Source organism: Spodoptera frugiperda, chromosome 16 (assembly GCF_023101765.2).
Source record: "Spodoptera frugiperda isolate SF20-4 chromosome 16, AGI-APGP_CSIRO_Sfru_2.0, whole genome shotgun sequence".
In the NCBI taxonomy this organism is placed as follows: Eukaryota; Metazoa; Arthropoda; class Insecta; order Lepidoptera; family Noctuidae; genus Spodoptera; species Spodoptera frugiperda.
In genome coordinates this window covers 5,673,971-5,690,638 of record NC_064227.1, presented here as the reverse complement: position 1 = coordinate 5,690,638, position 16,668 = coordinate 5,673,971, and the positions used below count along the sequence as shown (strand labels likewise).

Genomic DNA, 16,668 nt, shown 5'->3' with positions numbered 1-16,668 from the left:
GCCTTTTACCCCCGAAGGAGTAGGCAGAGGTGCTCAATACGACACGTAATGCTATACAATGTACACCCACTTTTTACCATTTGTGTTATAAAGTCCCATGTAATAGGGGGTGAGCTTATTCCCATATACTGGGCACAATTCCAGACTCCGTGCTATAATACTGCAAAATTTTCGAAAATCCAAAAAATGCCTAGTAATACTTTGACCGACCCGAAAATTGAAACCAAGACCACTTGTCCGGCAATCGCACTTGCGATAACTCGACAGTTAAAAACTCCTTGTTGTAATAATTGCCGGCCACAGTGGTTCGAAAATAATATTATGAAATCCCATTCAGTAACACCATGTACATACAATATAGGAAGTCTCCAATATGCAATGGGCCTTACTAGATATGGTTCCAGAGCCGTGTTTACTTACAAACTTATTACTTAGCCTAACAAGTTTTGGCCTAAGTTGGGAATATGTTCGGACATAGTATCGATTGAATTCGGCCTAATATTTATATGTTTTATCGAATTTATTAGTGGTTCGGGACTTTGGGAGGGGTTTTTGTTATTCAATATTTACTACTACATTAAAGGTCTAAATATATATAAATATGATAATCCTAGCTTCTGCCAGCTGCTTTGGCCGCGTTCCCGTGAGATAAAAAGTAGCCTACGTGTTATTCCAGACCATAAGTTTCACAAAATAACCATTCATTAAACATATTAAGCATGGAAAGACTGATGACTGTTGATGAAGCGAAAGAGGTGTGTGAGAATCGTAGCAATTTGTATTCAATTGTCTCTGCCATAGGAGATAGGCGTGAGGTTATGTATGTATGATCCTGAAAATATTAAAACATCCACCATGACCAATAACAATAATGATTTAATCAATAACAATAATAAACAACTAACAAAAGCAACTCTGACTGCACGGTTGCCGTGGTGACTGGGCAACTGGTTGCCGTATAAAGTGTAGCGGGTTCGATTCCCGCACGGAGCAACTCTTGGTGTGATCCACAAATTGTTGTTCCGAGTCTGGGTGTCATGTGTATGTGAACTTGTTTATTTGTAAATGCACCCACGACACAGGAGAAAATCCTAGTGTGGGACAACGTTTCATTAAAAGATTGCATTTGCAATTACAAATAATGAAAACTGTCAACCCAAAATCGAATCATTTTCGTCCTCTATAAAACCAATTTCTGTCCTCTGTCCCATCCTGATTATTGTCCAGTCCTATTATAGGGTCGTCCTATTAACTGGATCCGTGATAGGTTGGACGTGCAATAGGTTTCGGGAAATTAGAAGCGCTCCTAGCGATTTTTATTGCTCTGTTTTAGTATAGAGAGGTGATATATGAAAATGGGGTTTGTTTTCAGTGTAGTATGTTTGAGAATGCAAGTGACAAGATTGTTAGAATATTGGTGTCGAATAATTATATTTTCATTGAGAACTAAAACTTCTTTACATTTTCGTACATATATAAAAATCCAGATGTTTCCTGTTCCCATAGAAACGAAACTTAGTTTTTATTATTAGGTAAGTATATACAACTAACAACGAATCTGTGGCATAAAGCGTCAAATCTTGTGATAAAAACGAATATGAAGTTACTACTTAATTTAAGTGTGGAAGAGCCTTACTTCGGCACGACTAGGCTGGTTCTACCGGAGTGTTACCACGGCCTCACTAAAAACCGACGTGAAGCAACGTTTTGTAGTGTGAGTGAGGTTACCGGATGCCAAATTACCACCCTTCCCAATCTTCCCAATCCTAAATTACCTAACACCCAAAAGGCCAGCAACGCACTTGTAACGGCTCTGGTGTTTCAAGTGTCCTTGGGCAGCGGTGATTGCTTACTATCAGGTGATCTGTCTCCTCGTTTACCAATTTATTCCACAAAAAAAAAAAAAATAGTACTGTAGTATACCAACAGATCTCAACCCACTTCTAACTATTACATTATCACATAACACACACCAAATCTTGATATCAATACCGATCCCCCAATAATAACTTGCCAAGATAAATCTAAGAGAACTAGCGCAAGTCGTTCAATGCAAATAACATGGCCGTTTGAGTTCCTCGTCTTAATTAAGAAATCCGGAGTACCTTTGGAAGGGTCCTGAAGATAGCGAGTAATGGTTTACTGATAATGGATCGGTTGTGTTAATAATGCTGTAGGTACCACCCCTTGAAGGGGGGTTGATGGTAGATCGGTGTAAAATGATTTTGGTGACGGTGTAGCTAAAGTTCGTTGCCGGTTTTGGCGTAGTTATTTTTTTAGGGACTAGGTGATCTAAGGCGTTTTCTAGTATAAGCTTTCATAGATACAAAGATGTATAAAAATATTTGTGAAAATTCATTATAATGCTAGATAGAATTGAATGCCTAGATGATACTAACTTACCACAAAGTTTAGACAAAATCAGTTTATCAGATAAACTGATTTATCAAATCAATTTATCTGCTAAACAAAGGTGTTGTACATGACTAGGTTGTATATATGTTCTCCCTAACAGACACGTAAATATTAGGTACATATGAGCCTCTAGTTTAATTAGTCACATATCCGTAAAATAATTCTGAAATTATTTTATTTCGACATTATATCAGTAAAAAACAAATGTCTGGTTGTCATTTGTATGTTTATAAACGCACCTATGATACAGGAGGAAACCGTAATGTGGTAGTTAAAAAAATAAACTTAAATACACGTTTACTGCTTAGTTTAACATAGTAGGTAGTAATCAAGTCCTTGGCATAACTGATAGTTATCAACTTACCCCAAATTCACACTGATCTACGTCATTAGGACACAGTAATATGTATCTTATAAGCATAGTTATAAGCCACATATTACACTAACGAAACCAAACAAAAAAAAAACAGAGAAAAGAATATTCTCAGTGCGTAACTCTCGTTGTATTTAAGGCTCCACTTTAATGTCGTTGTGACGTAACCAATTCGATTTAGATCCCTCCCCCACTAAGGGGGGGGGGTGAAATAATCTTCGAGACGACAAATCCCTAGTAAAATCGACATCTTATGCCTTTGCGGACGTGTCATGAATTAAAAGAATGCTTGTGGTCCATGTAAGCCCAGCTAGATGCGGGATTAGGGGGGCGAAGAAAGCGTTTACCATTTATTTATATATGTATGAAATTAAATGGTCTCATGATCGGTTTTAATATGGGGAGGGTATGAAATAGAATTGCGGTTTTTGTAAGGTTATTTTTTGTGTGTTTTGGATGGTTATTGGTGCTTTACATGGGTTAGTTGGTTATCTAGTACAAAATAGAAATGACAACGTTTTTCTCTATATAAATACATTTAAATACAGTTCTTATGTCATAAAACGTTTGGTTTTCTGCGTTATGTACTTGTTTTGTAAAGTAAAATTTCACTGATTGTATTTTTGGCATCAGTATCGATCTCCAATCACACCCTGATAGGTTTTTTTTAAATATATTTCATGTATACAATTGACCTCTCTACAGATTTATTATAAGTATAGAAAATAAATATTTTTCTAATATTCCTTAATCAAGCAAAACATCAAAACGTTTACCTTGAAACTCTAAAAGAATCACGGTCAATGAACTCACCTACAAGTATACCACTTTAAAAAACAATAAAAATACGCCTCTAAAATACTTTTATCTTAACACAGCCCGATCAATCAAGAATAGAATTGGTTTCCATTAATTTGAACTCTAGACTATTTGAGGATAGATCCAAGAAATGCCAGAATTTATTACTTCAATCAACGGAAATGAAAAGGGAACGAACTTGGTAATAAAATCATTACCGTACTTGTGTCCCCAACACCCCTTTTCCAAAACCACCCCTAAATTCTACCAACTTGGTATAACTTGGTTTCTCAATACTGTAGCTAGGTACTAAGAATTTAACATTAATTATAAAAACAGTTTATTTTGTTGACTGCCTCGTTGATCGAGTATCAAGTGGGTTTCGATTCCCGTGTCGGGTAAAGTATTACTGGGCTATTTAGTCGAGTGATCGCAAGTGCGACTGCCAGGCAAGGGGTCTCGGGTTCAATTCCCGTGTCAGGCTAAGTATTACAGGGCTTTTTTCGGTTTTACGAAAATTACTCAGTGATGACACGGAATTGTGTCCGATATATGGCAATAAGCTCACTCCCTATTACATAGGACAATTTTTGAAATGTTTTGAATTTTTTAATGTACTTTGTTCAGTGGCATTACGTGCCGTTAAGTGCACCTCTGCCTACCTTTCGAGGTTAAAAGGCGTGACATTGCAGTTTACTTTCCCTATTTACATATTGATTTATTTTGATTGAACTCGAGTTTTCACGAATTCCCGTTTCATTTTAATCCAGATCTGAAGATGTAGGTTAGCTTGAAAGAGATAGTTTCAATACGAACTGAAATTCTGAAGAAATGTATTTCTGGAGTTTCCACGGTATGTTCCTTTTATCTAGTTTTAAGATACAGTGGGTAGATTGTATAGTTTATAGTAAACTAAATTAGTAGTATTTTAACTTCGCTTAATAATTCTCTAGTGGGTAAGCTTTTCCATACTAAAGAATTTATGTTTCTATGCTCCTGTAGCTCAAATAATAAATAATATAAACTAATTGCTAATTAACCTGAACATCCGAATGTCTCCTCTTTTTACTAGTCATTGCGACGAATTATATAATATTCTTGACTAATTTTTTTAAATTATCTAATACAATACTCAAGATTATTATCCTTGTTTCTATGCTCCTGTATCAACCTCCTCCAACCTCGGTTTTCTGTGAGTGCCGAAGCATGGCTCTCCTACCATCAACGTCTTCAGCTTTATATAATAAAAAGTATAGATATATAGATTTTACTAAATAACACACTTCTTGGAAAATACCCCCTAATTACATGTAGTATAAGGTTAGTGTTATACATATTTATTTCACTATCATCGCGTAGCACTGATTTCCACGGTTTTGCATTCGTTGGAAAGGTATCAGGCAGGTAAGAAAATTCAGGACAAAATCAGGAGAAAAGCAGGAAAACAGGGAACATGGCGAAACGGAGTTCGCCGGTTTTGCTAGTAATATATAAAAAAGTAGGTATAGATATATATTTTACTAAATAACACACTTCTTGGAAAATACCCTCTAATTACATGTAGTATAAGGTTAGTGTTATACATATTTATTTCAGTTCAACGCGTAGCAATGATTACCTAGTGCCTCCTCTTGTAACGAGCGTGAATTCTTTACTTATATGGAATACTTGGTGTGGAATAATATTCACTATCTTCTTATTTATTCGTACGGAGGAAAAACTTACTTGTAAGCCGAATAGTTTTACGATTGAGCTCTTAAAACAAGTCTAAACTTAAGCTGACTTACTTTTTATAGTGGGCGAAAGCTCATCCCATTGATTACCTTCTTTTTGTGGGGGCAAATCATCCAATGATTCCTCCCGCCATTGGATCAGGTAAGTGGAGTATCATACTCTTACTGACTAAAAACCACGCCGTTCCTACTCCAGCTTTTAGCCGAAACCCCGGTAACTCCTTAAGTTGTCTACAGCTCCAGGTTGGGCATCAGTCCTGCTGAGCCTCATCTGTGGTGTCCTGATTGATCTTTGAGGCGCTACCAGATATTTACTTACGTTTACATTTACGTTTTTTGGCTCACTTACGTTACGTTAGATATTTTTCCCAATAACCTTCTTCATTCGGCGAAATGCAATGACGACTACGGTTTTCGGCGAGTTCCTCGTATGTAGTGTTTTGTATCGAAAGATGACCGACAAACTTCTTATGTACAACGGTTTGATAATACAGCCATAATACTTATAAAAAGTTCTACTAACACAATCAAGCGGTTTCCATTATCGACCCTATTGACATTGAAAATTCAATCGATTTTCCGCCGCAAATGGAGTAGAATGCTATACTGTGTCAATGTCAGAGTGATTGTTTAATTAGGTCGATAGTTGCTTGTCCTCGTGCAAATGCTAAGTGCCTTTAGATTAGCATGCCACTTATAACAATGTGGTGTTAAGTTACGTGATGATTATTGTACATACATAACATCTTAAAGGGATAAGCACAGATGTACATAATACTAAGTTTTTAATATGGAAGTTATTGAGGAAAATTTCATTATTACTATGTTCAGCAGATGCCTTTGACTGATTATTATTATGATGATGATGATCAACTTTGGACCAGTTATTTGGCGATTCCCATACAGTAAGGGTAACTGCCTATTACTATATGTATACTGGACACAATTCTAGATTCTATGTTATTATTGTAAATTTTTGAACACTGAAACATTTATCGTCTCAAAATATTGAATTTAAGATCCTGTATTCAGTCATCAATATTGTAACTGATAGAACCCACATGTACCTACAAAATAATCATACACTTATTTTGTTGTTATTGTTTGTCGTATATTCTTTAGAACACATGGTACAACATTTTATATTGGAAATCGAATCGATTGGCCTTCGATACGATAAAGCTACAAGACAATATGACTAAAAGCAGTCAATTTAAAAAATAATATGTGTATATCGTAAAGTAATGATAAAATTGAGTACGTTCAATTTTCAAGTTTAATGAAGCTTTCCGTTTATAATCTTTACTGGTTTACAGTAATTCCAATGTTACGTTAAAATTTAACATCACATAATACAGTAATGATACTTTTAAACCGGTCTTCTTTAAAAAACCTTTTTAAAGACAAAAGCCGAGCAAGAAGCAATCAAGGGAAACAGCCAACTGATAAAACCCCAACATTACCTAATGATCTTGGACATTAAACCTTTTTAAACCTTTAAAACCTCGTTTAAAAATGTCGAAAAACAACGAAGAAAACATCTTTTTAAACGGTATAATGTACTCGCTGTATCCGTATCGGATATTCATGTAATTAACGTCGAAAATTCTATCCACCTAACAAAATACGTTCTTACTTCGTACCATTAAAATAATGGAGTTGTTTCACACGAAAATAGACCTTAATAGCTGTTTAGTTGTGTTCTAATGAAAATATACAATGCAATTTTAGAACTTGGTTTAAACATTTGTCTGTATTAGAGGATAACTTTTGGTGGTTCGAAGGTTTGTTTATGTTGGAGTAAATGTAAACCTATAAGTGTGGGAGCCATGCTTCGGTACGAATGAGCCGGCTCGACCGGAGTGATACCACGGCCTCACAGAAAACCGACGTGAAACAACGCTTGTGTTGTGTTTCGTTGTGTAAGTGGGGTTACCGGAGGCCCAATCACCCCCTTCCTAATCTTCCTAATCCACAATTCCTCAACAACTCTCAAATTCCTAACTCCCAAAATGCCGGGAATGCACTTGTAACGCATCTGGTGTTTCGGGTGTCAATAGACGACGTCGATTGCTTACCATCAGCTGATACGTCTGCTCGTTTACCGGCTTATACCAATATGTAAAGCTGAAGAGTTTCTTAGTTTGATCGAGCTAATATCTGAAACTACTGCTTCAATTTGAAAAAATATTTTTGTGTTGGATAGAGCATTTATCGACGAAAGCTATAGGTTATTAAACATCAAGCTCCGATCAATAGGAGCAGAGAAACGGGTGAAACCGCGTGGCAATAGTAAGACTATGATAAACTATAAGAACATATTCACAAATATACAAAATGGATTATGAACTAAAACACATTAAAAATTATGAGTTGGCTCATGCCAAACTAAATGACACCTTAACCTATACAAATCTAGGTCTATATTACAATAAACGATTCTTATAAACTATAATGAATAAAAAAATGACTAGACATTTACCTCTATGCGATTTTCTATCCTCTATTGTGCCATGAAGCTGATGCCAAGTACCTGTAAATTAAAGAAAATTTGTTAAAAACCCTTTTTAAAATAGTGTTTTATTACTACGAGTATAAGGGTGTTTTTCTAATAAAAATGTACTATGTTAAGTTGCTGCGTATGCGTTTGGCTTCAAATCATATTCATTGGTACACCAAGCTTAGCAAACGAACTCAGTGGTGGAAACGACCTCAGCTAAGCTATATTTTTATATGGAAAGATAAAAGAAGAGACGCGTGCTGTGGATGCGCTTTCCTACGCATACTTGTGCTACGCTTAGGAAACAGTCACATAGTTACACAACTTAGCTATTAAATCTTCGATCCATACTCAATCCTTAATGCCCTGAAAACAGCAAATTACTATTATTTCCTCGGGTGCGTGTCTAAGTGAGGCGCCGATTGCTTACCATCAGGTGCTCCTTCTACTCGATCAGATGATCAAGCTACTGATCCCCATTCCAGAAGGACTTCTTTAAAACGCAATATAACCATGTGACGTCACGATACTAAATCAAATTAGCAACAACAAACGTGGCCTCGATGTAACTTGAAAAACAATAACTTAATGCTTAGAACAAATAGCTAGGGTACATAGCTACACACAGCTACACAAAACCAGTTTATCTTGGTCTCGCTTTGTATGACCTCTCCGCACATGCGACGGTCAGGTTATACTGGTTTTTATACCTTGATATGTGTACTGAAGCTAGGTCGTTCAGGGTATGACCTAAGTGTTTGCATCACAAATACCTATAACTTAGACTCTGTTTTGGTAAAGTGAGATTGATCTTTACGAGTTGAGTCTATTGGTAGGAAAATATTATGTTGATTTTGAGGTTCTCGCGACTTGATGCATAGAGCCAGTTAGATGTTTAAGTGTAGGAGAGCTATGCTTCGACACGAATGGGCCGGCTCGACTGGAGTGATACCACGGTCTCACGAAAACCGACGTGAAACAACGCTTGCGTTGTGTCTCGTTGTGTGTTTAGGTCGGGTAATTACCCTTCCCAATCCTCGATTCCTCAACAACCCTTAAATTCCTAACTCCCAAAAGGCCGGTAACGCACTTGTAACGCCTCTGGTGTTTTGGGTGTTCATGAGGGGCGGATGCTTACCATCAGACCTTTACTCTACAACAGCACTAGCGACATCTCGATACTACTACTTTCAAAAAATATTGTAGATGTATTTTTAAGACAACACAATTTTTTCCTACTAAGACCCTAAGTGGAGGTGTCGCGTTCCAAAAAATCAGCGTATTGAACAAACAAGAAGAAACATCGATTAGCATAATGGTTGAGTCATTAATATCAAGTTACAGCATTAAGGGGCCCAGGTTCGATTACCGCGCATTATTATATTTAATTACGCAGTACGCTGAAATAATGAAGCGTTACTCAGACGTAGAGATTTAATTTTAATGTTGTCAATTTTAATTTTGTTTTGTGTCTGACGGGATTTAAAATTTTCAGAATATGTGTCAAATAAAAATTTTAGGTTAAATTGATGTGATTCATAGGTTGAAATTACGTGAATAGGTACGTACTATTACCTAGGTTTTAGTGATCAAAACATGTTTTTTTATGGTATAAGCCGGTAAACGAACCGACGTATCACCTGATGGTAAGCAATCGCCGCCGCCCATGGACACCCAAACCACCAGAGGCGTTACAAGTGCGTTGCCAACCTTTTAGGGGTTAGGAATTTAAGGGTTGTTGGGAAATCGGGAATTGGGAAGACTGGGTATGGGGCCTCCGGTAACCTCACTCAAACAACGTAAGCGTTGTTTCACGTCGGTTTTCTGTGAGCCGGCCCATTTGTGCCGAAGCATGGCTCTCTCACACTTACCTACTTACACTTATAAATCTATAAACCTCATAACAACGCTTAAAAACTTTGGAACACACATTTCACAAACACACTTTAAAGCCATTCAACCCATGAATCCTTAGACACAAAAATTCAAACACCATCTATCTCAAATACCTACAGTATGAAGCAAAATCTATCTACATTTTATTACCTGCGAAGTAGACAAACACATACATGTCTAAGAAAATCTAGACGTCTAGATAAGTCTAGAGTCTAGATAGTTTACCTAGATGGAGACAATTCGCCAGACGACGAAACAAATGAAACGTACGTAGGCCGCGAACTCGGTTGAGCGCTCTCCAAGACGCTGTAGTGATGTGAAAAGGTCGATAGTTTTTGTCGATAGAAAGTGTAATGTTTTTTCAGATACATAATTTGTATATTGATGTTCTGGAACTAGAATTTTATGCTTTTTGAAGTAAATGTCAAGTCAAAGTCATCATTCTAATTAACCATAAATAGGTAGTTTTGAAATGTTAACAAATAAAGAAATAAATAATAGTCTGTCTGTCAGTGAAGTTAGGTGAGAGCAACTCGAGAAACAGACCGTATGCCGATAGTGTTGATTTAATATTATAATGATTTGTATTATTCTGTGTATTAAAATAAATAAATAACTTGTTAACTTAATCTCATTTTATTTTATTTACACATAATAATTACAACATCACAGTTCACAAATAAAAAAGAAAAGAATTCCAAGTAGTTATCAGAATCACTTCTTCGTAGAAATGACTTATCAAATAAATGTATTATTATTATGGAATTTTACGTTGCCAATAGTAACAAGTTTTGTTTCTTATATTACACGATAATTAACAAGAAAATTAATACCTGTAACTGTTATTACATTACTGTTTATCTTTCAATAAATCTATTTAATAGTTTAGTTCAACGAAGCATCACTTTATTGTTTACTAGGTTCTACCAGCGACTTTACTCGCATTCCCGTGGCATAAAACGTATCCTATCACCCAAGTCAGCTTATACCCTATCTGTATACCAAATTTTATCAAAATCCGTCAAGTAGATTCAGTGCAATTGACAGACAAACAATCAAACATCCAAACTTTCACATTAATTATAGTAGTGTGATAGTGTGATTTACTTCAACATTAATCGCTGTACTCAGAGTCATTTAATGGTAATTTAACCTAGTCCTTAGCATTTTTTCAAAACAAAATCGTTACTAAAGAATAGTTTAAGTAATCAATTAATGACTCTGAGTGCGGCAGTAAATGTCATTTAACAAAGTGTCACATATTAAAATTTAAAGCGACATAAACAAACCGCTTCTCAGAAACGCGGTAGCCATGAAAACGTAATCCTACTTAAATTTTCTTTCTTCTTGTAAAACGTAAATTGTTCCTTCGAAACCACTTGTATACTTCTCAAAACCTAATCTAACAATCCAAGGTATCAACAACTTTGTGTAAAGGCAATTCATTCGTAGAAAAACGATTAGCATTCTGTGCCATGGGCAAGGAATGAGAAAGAAACGAAATATTTGATTTGGCTGTCGGAAACTATAAGTAGTAATATTAATTTCATGGGACTGTTGAGTAATGGGGGTCGAGTTTATAGGGCATCGGTGGCGATTCTTGAAATCTTCACATCAATAGCCTATTAAGTGGCCACTGCTGACCAGAGGCCTCTTCTCACACGGAGAAGGTTTGAGTATTAATCACCACACTTGCTCAATGCGGGTTAGCGATTTCAAACTTATAATTAGAAATTATAAGCCCAGGTTTCCTCACGATGTTTTCCTTCACCTTTTGTCAGTGGTGTCTAAATAATTAGAAAAGGAAAAAGTTCCATTGGTATCTGCCTTTAGTAGGTTTCAAACCCGCACTCTCATGCATGAGAAGCGAACGTCTTAAACCTCTGGGCCACCATGACTATATAATTTTGAATCTCATTAAAAAATGATTATACAACAGTTCCGTCTTAAAATTTATCATTTTAGAATATCTTTTAACCTTGTACCTTTTATATAAACCTGTAAATCGAAATTTAGACCACGTGCTTATCAGTTACATTTGCAAAATCAAGAAGCATTTAATAAAATAGTGAAAAAATACCATCATCATTATCTTCAGTCCACTATTGAATTGATATGTAAAGTCACAATACACAATCCCTCACCACCCACATCAAACAACTATCTTAAGGTTATAAAAAAAAAAATTACAAAATAAAAAAAAATATCGATAGAATTACAAACCACACCACATCCCTAACAAAAATACTGACGCATGCATACTAGCATCAGCGCAACACACACACACACACTACTCCCACACACTCCCTAATCTTATTGTAGAATATATTTGTAGCACGCGGAGTTACTTGCGATTGCATACAATATTATTTTGTTTATCTTACAAACGTTTTATTGCGAAAAGTGAGTGGAATTGAGTAGATATTGAGTGTTATGTGGTACGTTTATGCAAATATATATACATTTTGTCTAAACGAAAATGTACCAATTATCATGTAAAATGGTGTAATATTTTTGAGCAGACTACTCTCTCTCTCTCACAGCTTTTCTGGTGGGCTCATGATAGGCAAATAAACAGACGGATCAACTGACGTCATGGAATCAATGTCGAGGAATCACAGCACTACTAGAGGAGCCACAAGTGCGTTGCAGGCTTTTTAAAAATGAGTGCACAGTACTCTTAATACGAGTTTGCTTTACGTTTAAAATAATCGTAACGAGAGCGCATTCGGCGCTCTGATTGGTTGATTTATTCGATCCAGGCAATCAGAACGCTGGACGCGCTCTCGTTACGATTACTTTAAACGTAACGATAAACAAGCTTGTATTAAGGGTAATGTTTTGTTGAACGTTACGAATAACAGGTAGTGCAAATTTTTTTGAAAGAAATTACCAGTGATTCAGTTTTAAACTTAATATGTTGCCCAAAAAGTGGCACTAGAGTAACATAAACAATATTTCACGATAAACACAAACCTAACGCCTAACTACATGAAAACATCCTCTATTTCCTTCAGGAAATAGACGTTACGTAATTTTCAGTACATTCCTGAATTACTGCTCGACGTCAAATGTGATGTTGACGTGAAAATTGATGTTCTCTGATCTGTTGACGTTGATTCGGTTGGAGGCTTCTATGTTTGTCATTATTGGCTGTGTTTTTATCCGACTGCATGGTAACGGAGGGTTATGTGTTTACTTAAGTACTGTAGAATTTGCAGGTTGTATGATCAAGTATAAGATGTAATCTCTCTATATAAAAATAAATTGCTGTTCGTTAGTCTCGCTAAAACCTGAGATCGGCTGGACTGATTTGGGTACGGTAATTTTGGGCTTGAATTAGTTGTAATAGTCCAGGAATGGTTGAAAAGGTGATAACAACATATTTAAGGCAGTACGAAGTTTGCCGGGTCAGCTAGTTCCTGATAAATATATGAGCTATCTTTTTGATCTAATTCTCATAAGCATTACCGAGAAAGCTCTGAGTTCTGAAGAGAAAACAATATATTAAAGACTTTTCAGTATAGAATTTCTCGGCAATCGCTAGCTATAGATTGTGTTTCACAAGAAACTTGATATACACAATATTACACCTTACCCACTGCTTATCCCTTAAGGGAAATACACACTCAATGTTAAATAAACATACCTTCCAAGAACATACTATATCATTCTTCCAACTTTCTAAATCCTGACCAACTTTGCTGAGAAAATATCGCTTACTTGTCCCCAAAACACTCCCGACATTGATGTATCGGTGACACCTGTCAATATAGTCGTGAATATACCATTAAACTACTATATTATACATTAGGAAGTTCCTAAGTCCGGACATTTGAGAATTTCCTTTCAAAATACATTAGAATTGTATTAGAAAAGTTCTTTATAAAAGTAGTTTTAGACGTGAAATGGATTGGGGTTTCAATCTAGTGTTAATGTTCGTAAATTACTATGGAGGATACCTATATTAGGTAGGTTTTCTGGCTGTTGTAGTTTCGGGGATTGGAAAGTGGGGAATTTCGGTAACCTCACTCACACAACGCAAGCATTGTTTCACGTCGGTTTTCTGTGAGGCCGTGGTATCACTCCGGTCGAGCCGGCCCATTCGTGCCGAAGTATGGCTCTCCCACACTTAAAAACTATGAAAGCAGTTATGTATATTATTATTGATTGTTACTTATTGGATACAGAAAACGCAATTGTTGGCTCGTTATCAAAATATTGAATTAATATTGCGGTTTCAATATGAATGTTTAATTTAAATATTTCAGTGAAAAATTATCTTTTCAGTGGTGTAACAATGAATGAAATACGAACATGCATAATTAACTGACCACAATGAATTTCAATTAAGTTGGGAAAAATATCGATTGTGAATTTCATTCTTCGATTGTACGAATAATAAATTCGGTTAAGGTTGTTACTGAAACGTGATTCGATGCAGTTTATCTTTGGATTGGTGATGGTATCTTTACGCTGATTTTCCATTAAGGGTGTTCTGAAAAGCAAGTGGAATTCTCAATTTTATAATCAATCACACTAGTATTACGAATGTAAATGTTTGTTTATTTGATGTTTGTCCGTCAATTACGCTGAAACTACTGAACAGATTTTGATGCAATAGGATTCCATTAACCCTGAAAGAAGGGTGCAAAATTAATTAAATTACTGAAATCCAAACAGATGGCTAATAAAATTGATTCTGGGGTCGAAGATGGTATAAATGCTGGAATCTTTACTTCACATTAATATTATAAATGTAACAGTTTGTTTGTTTGGATGTTTGTTCGTCAATCACGATGAAACTACTGAACAGATTAAAATGATATTTGGCATACAGATAGAGTATGAGCTGACTTGGATGATAGGATACTTTTTACTTCACGGGAACGCAAGCAAAGCCGCTGGCAGAAGCTAGTGTTTAATAAAAAACAAAATCCATTAGCAAGCTGACTTTTATAATAATAATAATAACAGGGAGTACAGCGATGACTAGTGCCTGTCTGCGAATGATTGATGCGAGTACGCATCGCCCTTAATGTAACATCGGTGCTTGATTAACGTGTGATGTTTGGCTTGTTGAAAATATTTACTTTATTGTTACTTAAATGGAAACTGTTAAGAAAGTTGTACTTAGTATGAATTGTGATACTAGAGATGGTTGGTAAATCGACTGAATGATTTCGGGCTTCTTTTCTGAGTCGAGCTAGCTTTTTATTTTATTTTTTTATTTCTTGACAGTCACAGATAAGATTTAAAGTTAATGATAATAGGTGTTACGCAAATGCTTACACGAGCACAAGGATTTAAAACATCTGGTCGAAGAAAGTGCATTCTGTCCACAAATTCGGTACCGATGGATTAAAATCTCTTACCAAATTTATCATTGGCACTCTCAGCAAACTCTTAGCATAATAATGCAGATATTGTATCTTCAATGTTTTCTCTAGTTAAATAATTCCTTAACAATCGAATAACAGATATGTACAATTTACTGTAACTTAAAACTAAAATAAAGAAAAAGAAATCTCCCCTTTAGGCGTCGAAGTAATCGTCCGTATCACTGTCACTGGGGAACGTTCCCAGAAGACTGGCCGCATTGCCACGTTGAATGGCAATGCTTATCTTCTGACCGAAGAAATAGCCAGCCTTCTGGTCACGTGTAGAGTCGATTAGCTTACGAGCAATCTCTTGAAAAATTTGCTTATGAAAGATATCATTAACTTATTCTGTTTAAGAGAGCGTTTATGCGGCTCGGGTTTCCAGACAAATCAATACAAACTTTGAAGTTCAAGTTCATGGTAACTAGTAACTACACATGATAAAAATTGGTATTCAAACACAATATATCAAGGTTCATAAAGTTAGTTAAAACGTGCGATTAACTTAATAACCACACAATGACTTTTGAAATCTTTTCAAAGCAAATAGAAAAGGGTTCGTAAACACATAATATGGTGTAAATAATTATTAAAATGAATAGCTATGGTACTGGCGTTGATAAATGGAGTCCTGTAGTCAAGTTGACCCCTGTAAAGTGACCCCCATAGGCCAGTTAGGGCATGCCCTAAGTGACTTTACCCTGACCGTGAAACGAAAGGTGTCATGGTGAATTGCAATAATTTATTACACTCATATACCATAATTTTATGGCTGTTTGCAGATAAAGTAGGTGTAGGTTGTAAAATCTATTGTTTTGATATAATATGGTTTTTTTATGGGATAAGCCGATAAACGAGCAGATAGATCACCTGATGGTCAGCAATGGCTGCTGCCCATGGACACCCCAAACATCAAAAGCATTACAAGTGCGTGGTCGCAATTTTGGGGGTTAGGCATTTAAGAATTGTTGGAGATTCGAGGGTGGAGTCATTGGGACCTGCGATAACCTCACTCATACAAAGAAACGCAACGCGGCGTTGTTTCACGTCGGTTTTCTGTGTGGCCGTGGTGTCACTCCGGTCGAGCTGGCCCATTCGTGCTGAAGCATGGCTCTCCCACACTTGTTGAGTATATTTATTACTCAATCACGTCAAAATGGCTACAAGGATCAGGATAAAATTTATATCAGGGGTAGATTATAGTCTGAAATAGTATAGGCTTTTTATCCCGCGAAAACGAAGGCGAAACCGTAAGTAGAAGTTAGATTTTAATTAAAAAATCCTAGAATATTAAATCCTAGTCTGCTCAACCACTCAACCGACGAGGAAAGTTTTCCTGAAAAAAAGGAAAACCTCTAATTAATCTTTCCCTACATTTTACTGAAACTGAAAAAGGAAACTTCACGAGATTGAAAGTCGATAAGAGATAATAATAATAAGGCTGAAAAATCTGATCTCATTTCAGGGGTCGTTAGTTAGAGGCCCCGCTTTGTTCTATATTATTAATTCATTTTCTTTAACAATTATTTTTTTCTTTTCTTCGTAAATTAATTGAGTAATCTTCTTGATAGA

General features: G+C 35.9%; 1 protein-coding gene across 5 annotated transcripts in view; it reads right to left on the bottom strand.

The window, feature by feature from the left end:
* The window catches only part of LOC118280573 (uncharacterized), a 226,679-nt gene that overhangs the window by 142,632 nt on the left and 67,379 nt on the right, over positions 1-16,668 (bottom strand). For 4 of the 5 annotated variants that reach the window (XM_035600672.2, XM_035600673.2, XM_050699490.1 and 1 more), the window contains one exon: positions 7,802-7,852. The exons of the other annotated variant lie outside the window; for it this stretch is intronic. In XM_035600672.2, coding sequence (XP_035456565.2) covers positions 7,802-7,852 — 51 coding nt within the window. The remainder of the gene's footprint in view (positions 1-7,801; positions 7,853-16,668) is intronic. 5 annotated transcript variants of the gene reach the window in all.